The following is a 16,439-nucleotide window of genomic DNA, read 5'->3' as shown; positions in this document are numbered from 1 at the left end:
ATAAAGTGAAAAGATGAAAAGAGTCAAGCAGCCACTGCTCTTAGCTATTTACCACTGAGATGGCATCTACAGATTGATTGAAAATACACAAAGAGCCTAACTGACTGAAACCCTAAAAACAGTGATGCAGATATACACAATTTCCTTGAAATGATCCTCCTCTAAAAGGATACTATTAATGACAAAAACGTCAAGGAATTTTCGAGAATTTTTGATCAAGAGAACATGACGACAACTTTCTCTTGTCCTGTGAAGCTAGAAATTGCAAACATAAATTAGTAAATTTAAAGGAGTTCTCTGGGAAAAAATATGAAAACACTGAAAAAACATGTTATAAATAAAATCCTGAATGCCTTTAATCATTTATAATGGCCCATTTTGTCCAGCAGACAATCAATGAACATGTAATCCATCCTCCTAATGGCCTGTGTGAGAATGCAGTGCACAGAGCATGAGTCCTATGTAAACTCCGGTCTCTGTCTGCATCAGCACTGTGAAGTACAATATTATGTGCAGAAGACAGCTGACATAAGTGTGTATGCGTGCTTCGGAACAGAGCTCACCTCACCTGGTACTCACAAGCTGAAGTAAAGGAATTAAGACCAGATGCACGCTGCTGTGGGGGAGGAGTATCATCAGAAAACAATTCAACTTGTGCGTTTGAGGTTAGGTGACTTCATCTCTCTTCTGGGGCAGACAGACAGATAAGCGCTTATCTCAGCTATGATCTGCACATAATTTCATGCTTCACAGTGCTCATACAGGCAGAGAATGGAGCCTGCAAAGGGCTCCTGCTCTATGCTCTGCTTTCTCATACAGGCCATCCTACAGTGTCATTAGGAGGATGGATTCCATGTTCAGAAATCTGACAGCGGCCATTTTAATTCCTCCACTGATGCCCCCTAGACAAAATGAGCCATTATAAATAATTTAAGGCATTTATTTATACTAACGTTTTTCTTTTTCTTTTCCAGAGAACCCCTTTAAAGGTCTAATAAAAGCTTGTCAATAGGTCCCATGCTACGGCTTAGAGATCTCTATACAACACAAGAGGATACCCACAAAGCAATGGATTTAAAAATTGCAAAATTGAGAGGATAAAGAATTCTTATTCAGTGACCAAAGTGGTATGACATTCATATGGCCATATTTGTAAGGATGGAGCATAGCAAGTTCTTTCTTTGTTTCAAAAGGAAATACTACATATGTAAATTTGCACACCCTCCCTTGGGAAAGAAAAAAAAAATAAAAGCTCAATACAAATTTCAATACAATATACCTTTGCAAACATTCTGCCACCAAAAGGTTTCAAAAACTCAGTGCTATCATCATAATTTCAAGAAAATAAAAAATATGACCATTTTCACTAGTGCTAACCCCCCCCCCATCAATTAAAGGGGAAGTCTGGCCTTTATTAAGTGATAAGATATCCTCAGTAGGCTGGAGCAAATTGACCTTCGGAACATAGATCTGAAATTGATTAGTTAAAAAACTTTGATGTTTATTCTGTTTCCGTACAGCATTAACATGTATTGGCACTGTGGAGCCAAACTTTGTCTTGCCCGAAGTTGCACAAGACTTTGGTGATTTGCTACTGTATTCATCTCTGCCTAATTAAAAACAATTTAAAATAGGAATCCGAAGTGGGCTTTGGTACTGGCTGGTATCTAAGTACTAAAGCCCACTTCGGATTCCTATTTTAAATTGTTTTTAAATATGCAGATATGAATACAGTAGAAATTCAATGAAGTCTCGTGTGATTTCGGGCACAACGAAGTTTGGCTTCACAGAGCCAATACATTTTAATGCTGTACAGAAACAGCATTGACAAGTTTTTTTTAACTAATCAACTTCTGATCTACGTTTAACTGAAGCCTAACCATTCCTCATGATAGGCCATCACTACCTGACTGGCGAGGGTCTGACAATGGAGCTACACCCAATCAGCTAGTGATAGCGTATCCTAAGGATAAGCCATCACTTAGTAAAGGCCTGACAACCCCTTTAACGATCATCTTACCGGATGACTGACTTATATGTGCAAATACTCAACTTCAAGAATAAATGATCAAATTGTTGGTACTTTTGCATTAGGCGACTTGAAACAGTTGTTTTAGAATTATACATGTCCTGCATCTGACTTTTATACAATTTTACCCACTTTTCTGGGTTGGTGTGTATAGTCTGTGCAACAAAACAAAACAACCCTCTTCAGGACAAAGAAAGGCAGCACCCAGAATTCAATTCACATGGTCAATAATGCCACTACCCCCCAATAATCTTCACTAGGTATCTTGCAGAAGATATCCAATTTCCGGGTGTGGGAAAAGAACAAAAGACATTAAAGAAAAATAAAGCTTCTTTTAGGAATCTCCAAATGGGTAAGGCCCGTGCACACCCTGCAAAAAAGAAAAGAAAAAAAGAGCATTTAGAATACTGTAAAACCAAATGCCTACATTGCCAAAAAGAAGACTGCAAACATTTCTTAAAATTATATACACTACATTTAAGTAAACGTTACAACATTTTTAGACCTACAAACATTTAAAGGGATATTCCAACATACATTTATGGATTTTGATTTAAAATGTATGATGTATCATTCATGTATAATCTACATGAAAGATGAACAATTTTTTGGATCCTTACAATCTGAATTATATTGCAAATTTGCACTATACACAGAGGACCCACTCATGAGCTCCTAGATTACTGAACAATGAATGGTATTTAGAATGCAAATATCAAGTGCATGCTATATTAAGACATATGTATGGGGTAGCTGGGAGGGACAGCCAAACAAATGTTCGGTGGACAGCTATTGAATGTTTTTGTCTGCCTATAGGTTGCTGTTCTCTATTCATGATCACATGATCAGTTATCATACAAACATTCACATTATGATTAAAGTACTTAAGGCTAGGTTCACACCTGAGCGTTTTACAGCGCGTTTCTACGCACTGTAAAACACTCAACAGGCAAAAACCAATGTTTCCCTATGGGCATGGTTCTCACCTGAGCGTTTTACAGCGCTGTAAAACGCGCTGTAAAACGCCCTACGCCCCAAGAAGTACAGGAGCTTCTTTTGGGCGTATTGTCGCGCGTAACACCTCTGTTTTTCATTGTACGCCTCTGTTGTCAATAGCAAGAATGCACGTACGACGCGCGTTTCCAAAATACAAAAACGCCCCAAAATACGCCCGATAAAAACGACTGTAAACATCGCTTATCAAATACGCTCAGGTGTGAACCCAGCCTAAAGTGGTATTCCCATCTGAGACAATGGAGACATATCGCCAGGATATGCCCCCATTGTTTGCTAGGTGCGGGTCCCACCTCTGGGACCCACACCTACACCGAAAACGGAGTGGGGAAGGTGGTGGCTGTAGAAAGCCGGGTTTCACCAGGTCCAGCCACCACCAAGTGCTCTCCCCATAGTACTGAATGGGGGCGCACCAGGCTTGAACGGCCACGGTCATTTCTATGGGGCCAATGGAAATTTTCGGCAGCTCCATAGAAATCAATGGAGGGCGGCTGCACATGCACAGTGCAGTGGGACCCACACCTATCAGACAATGGGGGCATATCCTAGCAATATGCCCCCATTGTCTGATATGGGAAAAACCCTTTAAATACCTATACATCACAAATTAGAAGGCCAGATTCAGTCAACAATCATCATCTATGTAACACATAGATTTCAGTATGGAGTCTGGGTAAATCTGTTGTAGAATGAATGCAGTCTGGATAGCAGGCAGACTGTAATTACTGTCATTAGAATCAGGCCTTAGTGATAAAGCAGTCCTCTTTATATATATATATAAAAAAAAACAACAACAATCGTATATTCATATGGTGCAGGCAAACTGTGGTTTAGTGCATTAACATCCGTGAAACTGCAAAAAAATGCTGCACAGATCGAAAGTTTTGCTCGGCGTTGTTGGTAGACAAGGGGCGGTCACCATCTGATCACTTATCACGGAACACTAAATTGGAAAATGCTTTGAATGAATTGATCATGAATGTACTGTAACACTGAAACTCAATGTCTTGGTTAACCACTTCTAGACAAGGCCATTAACCCCCATTCCTAACTAAGCCTAATTTTATGAATCTGACATTTTATGTGGTAACAACTTTGGAATGCTTTTACTTATCTTCGCCATTCTGAAAATGTTTTTGTGATACATTATATTTATGTTAGTGGCGAATTTGCATCGATATGTTTTACATTTATTCATAAAAAAAATCCCAAATTTACCAAAAATATGGAAAAATTTACTATTTTTTATGGACCAATTCTGATTTCAAGTAACTTTGACGAGCTTACATAAAATACCCATAAATTACCCTACACGCCTCAAGTTATTCAAAACAGATTTTAGAAATGTTAACTCCTTAGGTGTTCCACAAGAATTAAAGCAAAATGGAGGTGAAACTTAAAAATGTCCCTTTGCGGGACAAGCTATAGTTTTTATTGGCATCAATGTGAAGTACATTTGGCTTTCTGGTCGCTTTTTATCTCATTTTCTGGGAGATGAGATGGGCAAAAATTGAAATGTCAGTGTTTATTTTTATGGGGTTCAGCATGTGGTATATATATGATAAGATAACTTTATTCTGCAGGGTGATACTATTATGGCGATGCCAAATTTAGTTTTTCTTCATGTTTTACTACTTTTGGATAATAAAATCACTTTTTATTAAATTTTTCACCGACATATACTAACATCCCTAACATTTTCTTATGCTAATGTAGATGTTTGAGGGCATGTCTTTTGCAGGACAGACTGTACTTTTTATCGATACCATTTTGGATACATAAGACTTTTGTGACCTCTTGGTATTATGTTTTTTGGGAGGCGAGGTGACAAAAAAATAAGCAAGCTCTTCTGACATTTTTTTTATTACAGCGTTCACCTAATGGGGTGAATCAGCGCAGGGCAAAGAAGAGCATCAGAGCATGAAACAGAGGGGTTGCCTGGGTGAAATTCCGGGTATGTCCGGGTTCAGAGAGTCCTAAACCTATCACTAACCACTGACAGCTTCCGTTCCACATTTTAACATGCACATAAAACACCCAATAATTTAACAATGTGGACAACTTTGGAGATTTTTTTTTTTACAGATTTACATATATTTGGGGAGGCACTTTTGTAATAGGGTTGTATTAAAAGTTTACATTGCTTGGCTTCTGCAGCGTCCACAGTTTTGGCAGCACATGAGGAGGAGCGCATCGTTAATGAGGCAATGTGAGGTGGTGACGAGGGTTGTCACAATACCTAAATTTTGACTCAATTTCAAAACCACAGAAAAGCACTGCGATACTCTATAGCATTCGATACCACGTGAAAGAAAAATAATACACAAAAAAAAGCTGAGTGCAATCCACATTTTACGGAACCTCCGGCCCATAATGGTAGACATATTTTTTGGGGGAACAAAGTGACAAAAAATGGCGAGTCAATAGTTTATTTTTTTTTCTGTTACGGCATCCTTCCTCATATGAGATTTTAAAAAATATTTTAATAGTTTGGACTTTTTCGGAGGTGGCGATACCTAATATGTTTATTTTTTTATTGTTTTTATATGTAAAATTGGGAAAGGGGGTGATTTACAGTAAACTTAATATTTTGGTGGATTTTTTTTACTTTTTATTTAATAACTATTGGCCACTTTATGGGGCTAGAACCATTTCCCTATTCACCCTAATAGAGCTCTATTAGGGTGAATAGGATTTTACACTGTCCCTGCTGCCCGGGTCTTTGTGCACACAGAAGCAGAGAGCTTACCATAGCAGCCATGAATGGCTTCAGTAGCGTCTTGGCTGCCATGGTAACTGATTGGAGCCCCGTGATTTCACTGCTGGGGTTCCGATTGAAACCTGCCACTGCCACCAATGCAAATACTGAGAAAGGGGGTGGGGCCCTGGGGAAACCAATAAAGATAATACTGAGGAGGGATGGGTGAATATTGACTCTCAATTTCCTCATCCTCTTCTACCCATCCACGCTGAACAGATGGAATAAAACTTCCATGGGTACTACCCTTTGTAGCGGAGGAAACAGTCTCCTGCTCCTCCTCATCACCCAATTGGCGCTGAAAAGATGAACTAAGGGTGGTCTGGCTATCACCCTGTGTAGACACAGCGTTTGAGTAGACACAGAAGTGGGATGGTTACGCTGATAATAGCGTTATCGCCGCTCACCATCTGTGTTGATTCCTCAAAGTTGCGTAAAACCTCACAGAGATCAGATATCAATGCCCACTCGTCGCTTGTGAAGAGCGGAAGCTGACTGGAAAGGTGACTATGTTGCAGCTCGTATTCCACTACTGCCCTCTGCTGCTCACAAAGCCTGGTCAACATGTGGAACGTTGAGTTCCAGCGCGTGCTCACGTCGCACAACAGTTGGTGAGGTGGCAATTGCAAGCGCTGCTGCAGCTTTGCCAGACCGGTGGAAGCTGTTGATGACTTACGGAAATGGGCACACATGCGGCGGACAAGTAGCTCAGGCAAATTGGGGTAGGTTTTAAGAATCCACTGAACTACTAGGTTGAACACGTGGGCTAGGCAGGGTATGTGTGTGAGCTTGCCGAGCTCCAAAGCCGCCACCAAGTTACGGCCATTATCAGACACAACTATGCCTGGTTGTAGGTTGAGTGGTGAGAGCCACAGCTCAGTCTGGTCCCTTATCCCCTGCCACAGCTCTGTGGCGGTGTGCTGTTTGTCACCTAAGCAGATCAGTTTAAGTATGGCCTGTTGCCGCTTCCCCACTGCAGTGCTACACTGCTTCCAGCTACTGACTGATGGCTGACTGGTGATGAAAGATGATAATTCAGAGGTGAAAATGGAGGAGGCGGAGGAGAAGGGGGGGGGGGGGGGGGGTTCCAGCCACTAACGTAGGTGGCAGCGGAAACCCTGATGGAAGTAGGGCCCACAATCCTTTGCATCGGTAGCACCTGTGCCATCCCAGGATACGACTCGCTCCAGGCCTCCACAATGTTTAACCAGTGTGCAGTCAGGGAAATGTAGCGTCCCTGGCCAAAAACACTTGTCCATGTTTCAGTCGTTAAGTGGACCTTACCAATAACTGCGCTGGTCAGGGCACGGGTGATGTTACGGGACACATGATGGTGTAAGGCTGGGACTGCACACCGTGAAAAATATTGGCGGCTGGGGACAGAGTACCGTGGGACGGCCGCCGCAAGCCTCAGTGTCCACAAGCCTAAGTGGCAACATTTCCAGGGCCAACAATTTGGAAAGGTGCGCATTTAGTGCAATGGTCTGTGGGTAAGTGGGTGGGTGGCTGGGTATTTGCGCTTTCGTTCATTGGCCTGGGGTATAGACATCTGTACGCTGCGCTGGGACACAGAAGTGGATGTGCTAGCTGATGGTGCTTGCGATGGTCCAGGTGCATGGCGGGAGGAATCCGGGCCTGCGTCTTGGACAAGGGATTGGCCAGCACATAACACAGGGGAAGAGGAGGCAGGGGTGTGACCCGCAGACACTGGTTGTGGACCCAGGCGTTCGGCCCACCTATTAAGGTGCTTTGATGCCATGTGGCAGATCAGCTGGTGGTGGTGAGGTTGCTAGTGTTCACGCCCCTGCTCATTTTGGTACGGCACAGGTTGCAAATGACAATTCTTTTATCGTCCGCACTTTCCTCAAAAAAGCACCAGACTGCGGAACACCTACCCCTTGGCAAGGGAGATTGCCACAAGGGGGTGCTCAGTTGCGGGCCTGTTTGATGTGGCGCGCCTTCTCCTTTTTGCCACCCCACTGCCTCTTCCAGCCTGTTGCGGTGCTGCGGATCCCTCCCCCTCTGTACTGCTGTCCTCGCTCAGTTTGCCACCTTCCTAGGTTGGGTCAGTGACTTCAACATCCAGCACCTCTTCCTCCACTTCCTCACTCTGGTCATCCTCCTGACTTGTAGACCTAACAACAACCTCAGTTATTGACAACTGTGTCTCATCCTCATCATGAACCTCTTGAGACACTAATTGCGGTTGACTTATTGGCAACTGTGTCTCATCATCATCCACCTCGTGAAACACTAATTGCTGTTCCCCACCATCATCTTCTTCCGACTGTGGATGCTCCAGAGTTTGGGAATCAGGGCGCAAGATCTCCTCATGTCCCTCTTCAAGCGGGCTTGAGCGGGTCTTTTGACTCTCCATGGTGGGTAGAAGGAGTATCTAGGTGAGGATTCTGTTGACCAGACTCTTCGCTACTGAGACTGGACTTTGAGGAAGACACGGTGGTGCTTAACCGACTTGAAGCATTATCTGCTGCAATCCAACCGACCCCGACCAACTGGTTGCACTGGTCTGACTTCTAGAGTGGTGTCCTATGCCGCCCTGCAAACTGGGAGATGAAGCTAGATATCGTGTGTTTCTTGTGCTCTGGCAGCAGGCACAGTTTCACCGCGCTGAGGGCCACCTTGCGCATATTAAATGGTATATATGCTTGCAAGTATATGATACGTACACTAGCGCAGGTTTTGTAAGTTTATGCGCAAATAAAGTACACAGTATGTCACAGATATTTTTAGGATGCGCACACGTTAAAACAGGAGGTACAGCGCAAGTAATGTAGCTGTCACCACCGCTAATAAAAAATATTACACTAAATGAATGTCACTGATATTTAGGATGCACAAACGTAATGTCGCTGCCACCAGCAGCAAAAAAATTTGACTGAATGTCCCTGATATTTCAGATGCGCCAACGTTATACTGGAGATGTAGCGCATGTAATGTAACTGTCCGCAGCGGACACAGTCTACGGAAAAAGTATACTGGATGTCACAGATATTTTTAGGCTGCGCACTCGTTAGACAGGAGATGTAGCGCAGATAATGTCGCTGTCTGCAGCGGCCAAACAATTGCAAGCTATTTAGCGCAGGTTGCGCTAAAAATATATATTGCTGCCAGATACAACTATAGTCCTTAACCCCTTAAGGACTCGGCCCTATTTCACAAATCTGACCAATGTAATTTTAAGTGCTGATAACTTTAAAACGCTTTGACTTATCCAGGCCATTCTGAGACAGTTTTATCGTCACATATTGTACTTCATGACACTGGTAAAATGAAGTAAAAAAAAAATCATTTTTATTTATAAAAAAATACCAAATTTACCAATTTTTTTTTTTTAAATTGCAAATTTCCAAGTTTCAATTTCTTTACTTATATAATACATAGTAATACCTCCAAAAAAAGTTATTACTTTACATTCCCCATATGTCTACTTCATGTTTGGATCATTTTGGGAATGATATTTTATTTTTTGGGGATGTTACAAGTCTTAGAAGTTTAGAAGCAATTTTTCTGAAATTTTCAAAAACCTAATTTTTAGGGACCAGTTCAGGTCTGAAGTCACTTTGCGAGGCTTACATAATATAAACCACCCAAAAATGACCCCATTCTATAAACTACACCCCTCAAGGTATTCAAAACTGATTTTACAAACTTTGTTAACCCTTTAGGTGTTCCACAAGAATTAATGGAAAATAGAGATACAATTTCAAAATTTCCCTTTTTTGGCAGATTTTCCATTTTAATAATTTTTTTCCAGTTACTAAGCAAGGGTTAACAGCCAAACCAAACTCAATATTTATGGCCCTGATTCTGTAGTTTACAGAAACACCCCATATGTGGTCGTAAACTACTGTACGGGCACACGGCAGGGCGCAGAAGGAAAGGAATGCCATACGGTTTTTGGAAGGCAGATTTTGCTGGACTGTTTTTTTTTGACACCATGTCCCATTTGAATCCCCCCATATGCTCCCCTAGAGTAGAAACGCCATAAAAGTGACCCCAAAGAAACGACACCCCTCAAGGTATTCAAAACTGATTTTACAAACGTCGTTAACCCTTTAGGTGTTCCACAAGAATTAATGGAAAATAGAGATACAATTTCTAAATTTCACTTTTTTGGCAGATTTTCCATTTTAATATTTTTTTTACTTTTACAAAGCAAGGGTTAACAGTAGGGGTGGGCGATATGACCTAAAATCTATATTGCGATATAATTTTAAGCATGTGCGATATGCAATATACATCGCGATATATTGTTTTCTATATTTGGGGGGGTGTTTAAACTTTTTTTTTTTTTTTACTTTTTATTTAATAACTATTAGCCTCCTTAAGGGCTAGAACCCTTGTCATATTCACCCTAATAGAGCTCTATTAGGGTGAATAGGACTTTACACTCTCCCTGCTGCCCTGTGCTTTGTGCACACAACAGCAGGGAGCTGACCATGGCAGCCAGCCTCTCATGTGCCCTGCAGCCTCTCATGTGCCCCCCAGCATCTCATGTGCCCCCAGCCTCTGATCCACCCCCCAGCCTCTCCATATTATCAGCCCCCTTTGGTAACTCAAACCCACTTCTCCCTCCCCAGTATTAATCATTGGTGGCAGTGGCCACAGGGTCCCCCTCCTCCCCCCATCATTGGTGGCAGTGGGCAGTTCCGATCGGAGTCCCAGCAGTGTAATGCTGGGGCTCCGATCGGTAACCATGGCAGCCAGGACGCTACTGAAGTACTGGCTGCCATGGTATGTTAGTGAGCAGCATTATACTCACGTGCGCCGTGGCCGCCGGACGCTCCTTCTTCTCATAGGTCTGTGCGGCGCATTGCTAATGCTATAAGCATTAGCAATGCGCCGCACAGACAGAAGAAGGAGCGACCGGCGGCCACGGCGCACTTGAGTATAATGCTGCTCACTAACATATCATGGCAGCCAGGACTTCAGTAGCGTGACTCCTGGATGCCATGGTAACCGATCGTAGCCCCAGCGTTACACTACTGGGACTCCGATCGGAACTGCCCACTGCCACCAATGCAGAGACTGAAGAACATTCCCGGCACCCGACCTCTGACAGGACGCTGTGATCCGCGCGATTAACCCCTCAACTGAGGGGTTAATTGCGGCGGATTGCAGCGTGCAGTCATAGGGCCGGGATATGGCCGGCACATTCATTGGTGGCGCAGTGGCAACAGTCTCTCCCCTCCTCCTCCTACTCTGTTCTCATTGGTGGTCAGCGGCACCCGCGCACAGTGGGGAGGGAGGGACTCCCTCCTTTCTCCACTGTGCCAGCTCAGGAGAACATGGTGCGCGCCGAGAGCGCGATCATATCGCGGTCCAGCGATATAGGCGATATGCACAAAATCCATATCGTGGCACAAATTTATATCGCCCACCCCTAGTTAACAGCCAAACAAAACTCAATATTTATGGCCCTGATTCTGTAGTTTACAGAAACACCCCATATGTGGTCGTAAACTACTGTACGGGCACACGGCAGGGCGCAGAAGGAAAGGAATGCCATACGGTTTTTGGAAGGCAGATTTTGCTGGACTGGTTTTTTTGACACCATGTCCCATTTGAAGCCCCCCTGATGCACCCCTAGAGTAGAAAATCCAAAAAAAAGGCCCCATTTTAGAAACTACGGGATAGGGTGGCAGTATTGTTGGTACTAGTTTAGGGTACATATGATTTTTGGTTGCTGTATATTACACTTTTTGTGAGGCAAGATAACAAGAAATAGCTGTTTTGGCACCGTTTTTATTTTTTGTTATTTACAACATTCATCTGACAGGTTACATCATGTGATACTTTTATAGACCAGGTTGTCATGGATTTGGCGATACCTAATATGTATACTTTTTTTTTTTATTTATGTAAGTTTTACACAATGATTTAATTTTCGAAGCAAAAAAAATATCATGTTTTAGTGTTTCCATAGTCTGAGAGACATAATTTTTTCAGTTTTTGGGCGATTACCTTGGGTAGGGTATGATTTTTGCGGGATGAGATGACTGTTTTATTGGCACTATTTTGGGATGCGTGTGACTTTTTGATCGCTTGCTATTACACTTTTTGTGATGTAAGGTGACAAAAAATGGTTTATTTAGCACAATTTAAATTTTTTATTTTTATGGTGTTCATCTGAGGGGTTAGGTCATGTGATATTTTTATAGAGCCGGTCGATATGAATGCAGCGATACCAAATATGTATACTTTGTTTTTTATTTATGTAAGTTTTACACAATAACAGCTTTTTTAACCAGTTGCCGCAACTGTAACACCGAAAGGCATCATCGTGGCGGCTCCCCCAGGCTACGCTAACGCCGATTGGCGTCATCTCGCGTGAGCCGAGATTTCCTGTGAACGCGCGCACACAGGCGCGCGCGCTCACAGGAACGGAAGGTAAGAGAGTGGATCTCCAGCCTGCCAGCGGCGATCGTTCGCTGGCAGGCTGGAGATGTGATTTTTTTAACCCCTAACAGGTATATTAGACGCTGTTTTGATAACAGCGTCTAATATACCTGCTACCTGGTCCTCTGGTGGTCCCTTTTGTTTGGATCGACCACCAGAGGACACAGGTAGCTCAGTAAAGTAGCACCAAACACCACTACACTACACCCCCCCCGTCACTTATTAACCCCTTATTAGCCCCTGATCACCCCATATAGACTCCCTGATCACCCCCCTGTCATTGATTACCCCCCTGTCATTGATCACCCCCCTGTAAAGCTCCATTCAGATGTCCGCATGATTTTTACGGATCCACTGATAGATGGATCGGATCCACAAAACGCATACGGACGTCTGAATGGAGCCTTACAGGGGCGTGATCAATGACTGTGGTGATCACCCCATATAGACTCCCTGATCACCCCCCTGTCATTGATTACCCCCCTGTCATTGATCACCCCCCTGTAAAGCTCCATTCAGACGTCCGCATGATTTTTACGGATCCACTGATAGATGGATCGGATCCGCAAAACGCATACGGACGTCTGAATGGAGCCTTACAGGGGCGTGATCAATGACTGTGGTGATCACCCCATATAGACTCCCTGATCACCCCCCTGTCATTGATTACCTCCCTGTCATTGATCACCCCCCTGTAAAGCTCCATTCAGACGTCCGCATGATTTTTACGGATCCACTGATAGATGGATCGGATCCGCAAAACGCATACGGACGTCTGAATGGAGCCTTACAGGGGCGTGATCCATGACTGTGGTGATCACCCCATATAGACTCCCTGATCACCCCCCTGTCATTGATTACCCCCCTGTCATTGATCACCCCCCTGTAAAGCTCCATTCAGACGTCCGCATGATTTTTACGGATCCACTGATAGATGGATCGGATCCGCAAAACACATACAGGCGTCTCCCTGGAGCCTTCCAGGGGGGGTGATCACCCCATATAGACTCCCTGATCACCCCCCTGTCATTGATCACCCCCCCTGTCATTGATCACCCCCCGTCAGGCTGCATTCAGATGTCCGTATGATTTTTACGGATCCACGAATACATGGATCGGATCCGCAAAACACATACGGACATCTGAATGGAGCCTTATAGGGGGGTGATCAATGACAGGGGGGTGATCACCCCATATAGACTCCCTGATCACCCCCCTGTCATTAATCACCCCTCTGTAAGGCTCCATTCAGACATTTTTTTGGCCCAAGTTAGCGGAAATTATTATTTTTTTCTTACAAAGTCTCATATTCCACTAACTTGTGTCAAAAAATTAAATCTCACATGAACTCACCATACCCCTCACGGAATCCAAATGCGTAAAAAATTTTAGACATTTATATTCCAGACTTCTTCTCACGCTTTAGGGCCCCTAGAATGCCAGGGCAGTATAAATACCCCACACATGTGACCCCATTTCGGAAAGAAGACACCCCCAGGTATTCCGTGAGGTGCATATTGAGTCCATAAAAGATTGAAATTTTTGTCCCAAGTTAGCGGAAAGGGAAACTTTGTGAGAAAAAAATAAATAAAATCAATTTCCGCTAACTTGTGCCAAAAAAATAAAATTCTATGAAGTCGCCATGCCCCTCATTGAATACCTTGGGGTGTCTTCTTTCCAAAATGGGGTCACATGTGGGGTATTTATACTGCCCTGGCATTTTAGGGGCCCTAAAGCGTGAGAAGAAGTCTGGGATCCAAATGTCTAAAAATGCCCTCATAAAAGGAATGTGGGCCCCTTTGCGCATCTAGGCTGCAAAAAAGTGTCACACATCTGGTATCGCCGTACTCAGGAGAAGTTGGGCAATGTGTTTTGGGGTGTCATTTTACATATACCCATGCTGGGTGAGATAAATATCTTGGTCAAATGCCAACTTTGTATAAAAAAAATGGGAAAAGTTGTCTTTTGCCGAGATATTTCTCTCACCCAGCATGAGTATATGTAAAAAGACACCCCAAAACATATTGCCCAACTTCTCCTGAATACGGCGATACCACATGTGAGACACTTTTTTGCAGCCTAGGTGGGCAAAGGGGCCCACATTCCAAAGAGCACCTTTAGGATTTCACAGGTCATTTACCTACTTACCACACATTAGGGCCCCTAGAAAATGCCAGGGCAGTATAACTACCCCACAAGTGACCCCATTTTGGAAAGAAGACACCCCAAGGTATTCCGTGAGGGTTATGGCGAGTTCCTAGAATTTTATATTTTTTGTCACAAGTTAGCGGAAAATTATGATTTTTTTTAAAAATTTTTTTCCGTTACAAAGTCTCATATTCCACTAACTTGTGACAAAAAATAAAAACTTCCATGAACTCACTATGCCCATCATGAAATTCCTGGGGTTGTCTTCTTTCCAAAATGGGGTCACTTGTGGGGTAGTTATACTGCCCTGGCATTCTAGGGGCCCAAATGTGTGGTAAGAAGTTTGAAATCAAAATGTGTAAAAAATGACCGGTGAAATCCGAAAGGTGCTCTTTGGAATATGGGCCCCTTTGCCCACCTAGGCTGCAAAAAAGTGTCACACATGTGGTATCTCCGTACTCAGGAGAAGTTGGGGAATGTGTTTTGGGGTGTCATTTTACATATACCCATGCTGGGTGAGAGAAATATCTTGGCAAAAGACAACTTTTCCCATTTTTTTATACAAAGTTGGCATTTGACCAAGATATTTCTCTCACCCAGCATGGGTATATGTAAAATGACACCTCAAAACACATTCCCCAACTTCTCCTGAGTACGGCGATACCACATGTGTGGCACTTTTTTGCAGCCTAGGTGGGCAAAGGGGCCCACATTCCAAAGAGCACCTTTCGGATTTCACCGGTCATTTTTTTACACATTTTGACTTCAAACTACTTACCACACATTTGGGCCCCTAGAATGCCAGGGCAGTATAACTACCCGACAAGTGACCCCATTTTGGAAAGAAGACACCCCAAGGTATTCGCTGATGGGCATAGTGAGTTCATAGAAGTTTTTATTTTTTGTCACAAGTTAGTGGAATATGAGACTTTGTAAGAAAAAAATAAATAAAAATCATCATTTTCCACTAACGTGTGACAAAAAATAAAAAGTTCTATGAACTCACTATGCCCATCAGCGAATACCTTAGGGTGTCTACTTTCCGAAATGGGGTCATATGTGGGGTGTTTGTACAGTCTGGCCATTGTAGAACCTCAGGAAACATGACAGGTGCTCAGAAAATCAGAGCTGCTTCAAAAAGCGGAAATTCACATTTTTGTACCATAGTTTGTAAACGCTATAACTTTTACCCAAACCATTTTTTTTTTACCCAAACATTTTTTTTTTATCAAAGACATGTAGAACAATATATTTAGAGAAAAATTTATATATGGATGTCGTTTTTTTTGCAAAATTTTGCAACTGAAAGTGAAAAATGTCATTTTTTTGCAAAAAAATCGTTAAATTTCGATTAATAACAAAAAAAGTTAAAATGTCAGCAGCAATGAAATACCACCAAATGAAAGATCTATTAGTGAGAAGAAAAGGAGGTAAAATTCATTTGGGTGGTAAGGTGCATGACCGAGCAATAAACCGCTAAAGTTGTGGAGTGCCGATTTGTAAAAAAGGGCCTGGTCTTTAGGGGGGTATAAACCTGTGGTCCTTAAGTGGTTAAAACCAAAAAAAATGATGTTTTAGTGTCTCCATATTCTGAGCCATAGTTTTTTTTTTTTTGGGCGATTGTCTCACGTAGGGGCTCATTTTTGGCGGTTAGATTGGTACTATTTTGGTGGGCAAACGCCTTTTTGATCGCTTGCTGTTGTACTTTTTGTGGTGTAAAGTGACCAAAAAATTGTTTATTTAGCAGTTTTTTTTTTACGGTGTTCATCTGAGGGGTTAGGTCATGTGATATGTTTATAGAGCCGGTCGATACGGACGCGGCGATACTTGTTGTTGACGGAAAGAGGGGGAAAATATTAGGGGTTAAGTGGAAAAGCCAGCTTCTGGATTGTGTATAGCCCCCCAAGTTGCCCCCTCTCTCCCCTGAACAGTTGGACTAAGGCCCTGAAGCTGTAGGTTACGGCTGCCGGAATATAAACAAAAGAACTGGCTTTTTTTAACTATGGTGTATAACGGCAAGGCTTAAACACACTGAACAGAGCGGACTGCGCTAATCGAAAGGAGGCCTGG

At 43.0% G+C, this 16,439-nt stretch overlaps 1 protein-coding gene across 1 annotated transcript in view; it reads right to left on the bottom strand.

Moving 5' to 3' along the window:
* Positions 1-954: 954 nt before the first annotated feature.
* Positions 955-16,439, bottom strand: part of ILRUN (inflammation and lipid regulator with UBA-like and NBR1-like domains) — a 239,794-nt gene continuing 224,309 nt past the window's right edge. Inside the window, exon 5 of the mRNA XM_040424155.1 lies at positions 955-2,399. Coding sequence (XP_040280089.1) covers positions 2,364-2,399 — 36 coding nt within the window. The 3' untranslated portion in view covers positions 955-2,363. The remainder of the gene's footprint in view (positions 2,400-16,439) is intronic.

Source organism: Bufo bufo, chromosome 3 (assembly GCF_905171765.1).
Source record: "Bufo bufo chromosome 3, aBufBuf1.1, whole genome shotgun sequence".
NCBI classification, from domain to species: Eukaryota; Metazoa; Chordata; class Amphibia; order Anura; family Bufonidae; genus Bufo; species Bufo bufo.
Note: the sequence above shows the minus strand (reverse complement) of the source record. Positions and strands in the feature narration are given on the sequence as shown.